The sequence below is a fragment of the Aplysia californica genome, unplaced genomic scaffold, assembly GCF_000002075.1.
Source record: "Aplysia californica isolate F4 #8 unplaced genomic scaffold, AplCal3.0 scaffold00746, whole genome shotgun sequence".
Taxonomy (NCBI): domain Eukaryota; kingdom Metazoa; phylum Mollusca; class Gastropoda; order Aplysiida; family Aplysiidae; genus Aplysia; species Aplysia californica.
The window spans coordinates 307,948-316,165 of NW_004798016.1; the positions used below are offsets into that span (position 1 = coordinate 307,948).

At 36.5% G+C, this 8,218-nt stretch overlaps 1 protein-coding gene and 1 long non-coding RNA gene across 2 annotated transcripts in view; both read right to left on the reverse strand.

The window, feature by feature from the left end:
* The window catches only part of LOC101845274 (thymidine kinase 2, mitochondrial-like), a 6,729-nt gene extending 4,876 nt beyond the window's left edge, over window positions 1–1,853 (reverse strand). The window contains exon 1 of the mRNA XM_013088449.2: window positions 1,772–1,853. Coding sequence (XP_012943903.2) covers window positions 1,772–1,853 — 82 coding nt within the window. The remainder of the gene's footprint in view (window positions 1–1,771) is intronic.
* Window positions 1,854–2,196: 343 nt separating this feature from the next.
* On the reverse strand, window positions 2,197–6,409 carry LOC118478617. The gene is made up of 3 exons (XR_004859179.1): window positions 6,354–6,409; window positions 4,472–4,561; window positions 2,197–2,475 (listed from the first exon to the last, which is right to left on the reverse strand). It is a non-coding gene; the product is annotated as an uncharacterized LOC118478617 (long non-coding RNA).
* Window positions 6,410–8,218: the final 1,809 nt, after the last annotated feature.

Below are 8,218 nucleotides of genomic sequence, written 5' to 3' on the forward strand. Positions count from 1 at the left end.
TATATTATTTATTCATTTGATGTTATAATGTACTGCTGGATTCTTTTAAAAGGACGGATACATCTGTCTAATAAAATTAATCACACGAAAAATTGAAAAGTGTACACCTCTGAAGAAACAAATTATTTCTGCTTGTCAGTTTGTTTTCTATGATATTCTTATGAATAAAAGTAGAGTGGTAGTGTAAAAGGACTCATTATTAAAAAATCCGCTTTCACCTGACTTTGCACTTTGCCAGCGACAGACAAGAAAACAAGCTACTGTATAAAACCAAAAGCACACAACACAACAGTCCCCTCATCAGGAGATAGGAGATACAACTGAGCACAAGAAATGAAGGAGCACAAGAAATGAAGGAGCACAAGAAATGAAGGAGCACAAGAAATGAGGAGGATCACAAGAAATGAAGGATCACAAGAAATGAAGGAGCACAAGAAATGAAGGATCACAAGAAATGAAGGATCACAAGAAATGAAGGATCACAAGAAATGAAGGAGCACAAGAAATGAAGGAGCACAAGAAATGAAGGATCACAAGAAATGAAGGATCACCACATTTCAGAGTAACCTTTGAACAGAGAAGACACAAAGAATGAGGTGTCGATGCGAGGCATATAAACATCTACTACGAAAAAAAAAAAAATGATTGACAAAAACAAAGAATGACGGGTGCTGGTCCACTTGACAGTCTACTGTAAGACCCCCGTGACCACCCATGTTTCGACCTGAGGGGCTACTGTAAGGCAAGGCCTGCATAGGTTACAATCTGGACTACCTATCCACCAGCACGAGTTCAGGAAAAAAAATGGGGTGGGGGGAGGCTTTACTGCTTAAGTGCTTGCTTAAACAAACAACATTTTAAAAAACTCAAAACGCTTGGAACTACAGAACAAGTCACAAACGTTGATCCTGATTCTGTCCCTTTGATTTTAAGCGCCCCGCATAATTTGGCAAACTCTTTTTTATTGTGCACAATTTCAGAATATTTTCCTTCATCATTCTTCGTTAAAATTACCAGAATCGCATAATTTCACATTTTTGGGATCAGTTTGCATAATTTCAATTTTTTTTGGCATAAAACAACGGGGACAGCCGATTGAGCATCTCAATACACCATCTCACACAACCATCGTAGCTAAAACCGTATTACGTTTCAAACAATGATCCATTTGTATGGGCAACCCTGTTTATATTATTACTCTTACACCCTGACGCAAAACTTATGAGAAATGCGAAAAACTAGCCTCCCCCCCCCCCCATCAACAAACTACAACCACCGAAACACTTATAAAATACAGTAATACTGCCAACGACAGTCCCAAGCCTATGTGAACCCAGAGGGAAATGTTTAAGTATATAATAGCAAATGGTAGTAAACTGGCAGACCATTGAGTGGAACAATTGTCTGACTAGTTTGGTCGTAGATTCTCAAAGAGAACCAAAACATCGCGGAGGATCATCAAGTGGTCAGACAGCAAATGCAGGCGTCAAAACACTTCTCACTGGGAGAAACGGGTTCTAATATTTACAAGTGTACATAGAATTAGTGGTAACTCAGCAATAAAGTCCCGAGATCTAAAAAAATCCTTCAAACCAAAACCATGAGAACCAAACAACAACAAAAACGGAATTGAACAAGTAAGATGAAAACTTTAACAAAATGGACAAAGACTATTGTTCTCCAAAGTATACATATATGCAAAAGCTATAATAGAAATACATTTTTAAATAAATATATAAAATAAACAAAAATTCCAGCAACAATACATTACCAATGAGATCAACGTGGATGTCTTCGTTTTCATTCACCCAGTTGTGGCACTCGTTGAGAATCTCAAATTCCAGCGGAGGCATCAAACCACTGAGGAGAAACATGAAACACAAAAATGACCAAAACAAATATGATGTGAACATTCATTTACAGACGTGTCGGACGACTACAGCAAGTCATGCAAGAACAAGACAAGCATCCACTGAGACTAGTAAACTTGAGGACAGAACTCTTGACAAAGACTTGTAAACACTTCGGTCAAATTGTCTTTTTTTTTCCTTGCTTCTTTTTCAGCATTTGAGTCACGCAAACTGTTCCAACTTCAAAATGAAGCGTTTTTACTTCTATCAAGTGCAACGTTAAACTGAACTTATGTCAGAATTTATCAGTTTACACATACAGTGGAGTCTTCTTTTTAAGTAAATGTTTTGCGGTACTTGGAACACATTAAGTAATACAAAAGCTGAAGAGAGTACAAACACAAAAAAGAAAGAAAGATATATGGACGATAGATATTTGTAAGGAAAGAAGGAGCAAGCCACACCAGAGCACCACCCAGCCACCCACGCAGTCTGCTGTGCTAAAACGGAAATCCCCAGAGAACATTTAACATAGAAAAGAGATTTACCTTTCTTTCAGGTTCTGCATGAAACAGTATCTGGTGCTGTAGATGGAGCGTTCTATCATCTTTACATTGGCTGAATTCTGAAATATATGAAGTGCACAATCAATAATAATAAACAAAATTTACATACTGCTCAAACCCAATTAAAGGAACACATGCTTTGAGAGTTTTAAGAAACAACACAGAAACAGTAAACAGAACATTGTTTTCTGACTAAAAATCTCCCTTTAATCTAAAAACAGAAAGACTTTAGCTGACTTTTGAAAGAATTAAAGATTTGATCCCTTTAAATTAACAGGTGAATTTCGGATCTTTGATAATAAGTAAAAGTGTAACGAGAATTATCTGTCCATGTCAGAAATCTCAATTTCAACAAAAAACTTTGAAATTCTGAAGAGAAATGATAATTAAAACTCTATGAACTGTGGAACAATAAGCCTGTGGTTGGCACTTCACTGGCAACACTAGTTGTATACAAAGTTGCTTTATTATTTTAGTAAGAGTTTTATAGCACTTGCAACACAATTAGGTCATATAAAGTGTTACAAGAGGGTAACAAACAGAAAAAAGGAAGAGAGTAATTTAACAGGTACATGAAAAATGAATGAGCACAATAAAAAAACAAGCGCACAAAAAAAAAAGGAGAACAAAAAATCGGTGGACGGATGGTATTGGTTTCAAGACGCCAGCCATTTTGCTATCTGTATGCCCATGTGTGTGAGAGGGAGGACATGATGGGCATGGTGGAATAACAGAAGTGCCAAAATGATCATCATCATATAAACATTTTCCCCAGGCAAGGCAAGGATCATTGATTACTGCAATACGATCAAACTCACGGCAGAGAGAGTTTGTCTTGTCTCAAATATCTTGAAGTACAGTCGAACCTGCTCTAAAACATGTGAGGCATCATGGTGAAATCAGGCGCTCATAAATAATTACAATTACAGATTTAAAATTGGCATTATCCGGCCACTGTGGAAATTTTTTCCTAATTTTTGCTTTTTGGCTCAACACCTAGTATGCCCATTTAAAACCATGTTTATGAGTGGATTTGCAGTTTCCAATGACTCTTAATCTGTGGAAGTCACCAAACTTTGGCGGCTATTTTCTCACTAATTTACTTCTGAAACCAGGCGACCCCGCCTCTTTCAATTGCAAATATCTTGACTTTTATTCATGATAAAAGGATATAGTTTTCATGAAATGCAAGGCAAATGAACGACCTTTAAGATGATACCAATAACTCCATATATCCAAAAATTGACGAGTGCCTGATTCCACCGTGTTGCGACACATTAGTAATCTGGTTTAAAAATTTGTAATATGGCCATGGCCCTGAGATGTCAAGGATAAGGGTTGTAGTCAAACAAGTAAAAAAGTTTATGCAAACAAAGACATGATGAAAAAAGCAGTCTTGCCGGGCTCGTCACTGATCAAGTTAAGAAAATCAGGACAGAAAAGAGGGCAATTGTATTAAGTTTCAAACAATAATCCTTTTTAAAAAATCCCTCACTGGCCTTGTCAGTCACACCACACACAGCACAAAAAGACAAATTTGCTAACACCTTGTCAACATAATGTTTACCTTACTCCTGGATTCGGCACTTCTAAAATCTAATTTTCTAAGGGCAATGTAGCACTGAGCAACTACAAGGGCTCAAGGCAAAGAGAATGCTAAAGTCAGACATCTGCTTGTGACATAGTGACGAAGGCTGTCCGGGTCTAGAATTTTTTCTCCCCTTTTATTTCGGGAAGGTTGGCAGTGAGTTTGGACAGCCAAAATTTTTTAATATCAGAATCAGGGCAGTTACAATCGTAATTTTGTAAAACTGAATAAAAATCGTAGTGATTCCACCAACTTTGTAATGATGAGCAGCCCTGCATGACAATCCGTGGCCATCTTGGATAATTTCAACTATCCCATTAAAAGCAACTTGAACTTAGGTTAGAACCATAAAGGGTTCATTAGTGAAAGATTTTGAGTTCTTTCTAGCTACATGAGTTGTTAAAAGAGTTTGGCGTTACAGAGGTCAGGCATTTATATATATCAAAATAACAGAAAAGAGTTCTTACCTTGGAGTTTTCATGATGTTCTAACATAGAGAGAGTGACCAAGCTCTCGAAGGCACAGCTCCATCTTTCAGCATCTTTGTACATCAAATCCTTTAAAAACAGTAGAATTTAATTTATATTTCTACAACACTATTAAAAACCTGCAAATTCAAGGAAAGAAATGTATCATGTATTATTCAAATAGCAGTTCAATAAATATAAGTAGGCTTATTTGTATTATTCATTCAAAACCAGCACTTCAATAAAAATAAATTTTTGTATATTCAAAACCAGCAGTTCAATAAAAAGACTGAAATGCAGAGGGGAAAAAAAGAGAACAATTAAAATCATTTCAATAATGATTTAACATGTTTAGATTTACTGTTGATTTACAGATAAAAAGGCGTGTCGTAAATCTTCTTAAGGAAATTTGTATAGTAACAGTGTGTAAGACACAGCATTTAAAAATGTGCAATTTACATTCAGTTGCCGCACAACACATATTTGATATAGGCAGAACTAAAAAAAAAAAAAAGAAAGAATCCTGGGTTTTTTATTTAGGAAAAAAAAAGTTAAACTGGTGTGGCTGTCAGCTTTTCTGCTTTGATCTTGAACATCTTCACTACTTTTGCCAAACAACTTCTTGTCTATCTCTTCGACAATGGGTGGCTGTCTTGGACAATTTCGACAGTAATTTCATATGACTTTACCCAAACCTGCATTTAATGGCAACCATGATCACAGAACATCTGCTTGCGGAATGCTCTTCATAAGACATGCTCAGAATGACTGTATGTATGCATGCCTGGAGAAAGGTCCCAATTGACGATGAAGCTATTTTTGAGCAACGGGGGTGAAAAGGCTAAAAAAGTTGTTCTGATCAAAGATTTAGTTTCATGAAAAAACACGCTTTCAACCATTTCTTAATAACAAATTGAAAGGATCTATAATATTCTAAGTCTAAATTTTTTTTGGAAACTATTTTTGAAACATGTACTTTTCCAAATATGTTAAAAATATGCTAAAAATTGGGGTTTTCTCTAAACTTTGACCCTGTGTTTCAAAATGTGGCATATCTTTTAAGATTGCTCAAGTCATTAGAAAAATAAAAAAACCAATGTATTCAACATCGAATTTGCTACAAGAATATGCCCTTATTTCAGTATCCAAAATTTCTGACAAGTGGGACCTTTCTCCAGGCACACGCACATATGGAAAGAGCCAGTCACTGAGAAAAGTTGTGTGGCAACTTGGGAGTCTCTATCACATTTGTGAGGATGTCTGACACTATGTGAAGAACAAAGGAAAGTCTTTCGAAAATATTTTCAACAGCAGCGGGCATAATAAAACGCATCTAGAATTAATGATCCATGCAGGTATTCCTCTTTTAAGATCAAAACTATCTAATGAAAGCAAAACAAATAAAGAGAGATTTGTACACAATGTGACAAGGTCAGACCTGCCATCCACTCCATGACCAAAAATATGAGGCTAAAACAGAATCCTTGCAAAAAATAGTTTAGGGAAAAAAATCTGAGCCTCCAGACCACCAACCACGCCAAATAGATGCGTTAATTCCACTTCATTCACAATAAGCTGCATATGAAATGACCCAACAAAAACAGAATTCAAGAAAAAGTTTAATTTATGCAAATTTGATATGGTTTCTTTGATGAACAAAAAAGAAATTATTTTTTAATTGTTGAGCTCCCATTTTGTCAGGGTACACGGCAGGTCTGCAACATGTAACATCCAACCATTTAAGGATCCCTGACACACTGCTTATTATACTCAAATCTGATAAAAGCAGTCGCAAGATGGGAAGATTAAAAAATATGTAAGGTAGAGCACTAACAGAAGTATAAAGACCATACCAACTAGTCAACAAATAAAAACAACTCACCAGTGCATTGACACCCATAACATTCTTCCATTTATCAACCGGCTCGGCCAGAATCTGTTGGGAAATATAATACAATTTTATGTTTTTATAGTCACAGGCATATATAATAATAAATGGCATTTGTATAGTGGCGCATAGGTCTAACCCCGTTCAACAGCAAGCTCTATGCGCTTTACACTATATTATTACCCCAGAAGACCCCAGAACACTCAGAAACATTTTCAGCTTCCCGGGAAGCATATACAGTGCAAGTAGCTGATTAAGCGCTCAAACACGAACAAACTGACAAAATCTTTCGCTGTCCATTTGGGTACCCATTTCCACCTTGGTGAAGTGAGGAAAATTCGTGTAAATTGCCTTTCCCAAGGACCCAAAGTCCGGCCCATGACGGGATTCGAACCCACGACCTTACGGTTGCGAGTCCAAGAGCCGAGAAACACTAAACCACCTATGCCAAACAAAGTAAAATTATACCAGTATCAGCGCCATACATGTCGCACTTGAGTCTGAGTACAAAGACGCTGCACAATAATAACATAATTTGGTCATGAACACAGCATCATCATCAAGTACCCGACCTGCAAGACATTGGCGATCATGGTTTTGCCATTCATTTCTTTGCTCGAATGCTTTTAAAAAAGCTAGACCTACATCATCCTGATCTTTCCCAATCTTGTTTGTTTTCAAGTGTTACCAGTGAGAGCTGAATGCTCAAGACCCTTTTTGTCTCTATGTAATTGCTCCAGAAAGCAGAATTAGTATGTGCATTAAAAATGAAGCCAAAAAATTCAAATGAAATAATTTCAGGAAAAGACTTTTTTTACACTGACAGAAAGTCAGACAGCATGTTACACACTTCACAGAGGTCAATAAAAATGTGTACACTTCAATAATTATAAACTATCAATTAAAGAGCGGATCTTATCTTTTATTTAAAATCTTGTATCTCTACCTATTTCACTTTTACACCCCTTTCTACTCCCTTTCTGTTGTGCTACCAGATCAAAGGTCAAGTCACTAGGTGATCCAAATGGTCCCAGAATTAGAATCTTCGACCCACAAAGACCAAGCCATTGACACAAGACAAAGATTTCGTCTTGAACATTGCGTTCCTCACTTCTTAGTCATCAGCAAAATACGAATACTAGATCTATACTAAGATTATAAGATGACTACCAACTACTTAGTGTTGTTATTAGTAATAACAATGAGAAGATAAGTTTCTGTCAACAGCTAATTTTGAGTTCGTTTTTTTAACCTGTCTCCGGAAATGCTACGCCTAAAGATTTCTCCCTCCTAATATAAGCATAGTTTGCAGCCATGGTCCTGTCAGATCTGCCAGTCCTGGATGGTTAGTTAGCAAAATCTGGGACAATATTATTATAACGGACCAAGTTGTAGGTTAAGGAAATGGTAAACAGAAAGCCATATATGTCATAATGAAAAGGTGTACAGAAACTTACAACTTTGGCTATTCTCATCGGTAAGTCTGAGAAATACAAACAAAATAATAATGTTGATGTACTTTCTATTTCAGCGCCAGTGTTTATCAACCTTTTTAGAGCCAGTGACGTTTTTTTGCCAGCTTTAAAAGGCTAACATTTTTAACGCCCACTAATATGTATTTCCATGCGAGGCATTGAGTGAGGTAAATTAATTAAAGAAACAATCGAGACTTACCTGTAAGTTGATGATTGTTTCTGATTTTGACGATCTGTCGTCAGGAACGGAGTGGTAACATGAGAAGGCAGCACGGCGTAACCCATCACACTTTAGATAGTCACAGTTGTGACAATTAAATTATTCATTTGGGAAACCAAATACTTGCGAGCACCATAGGTGAAATTAATGAAAGAATAACAATC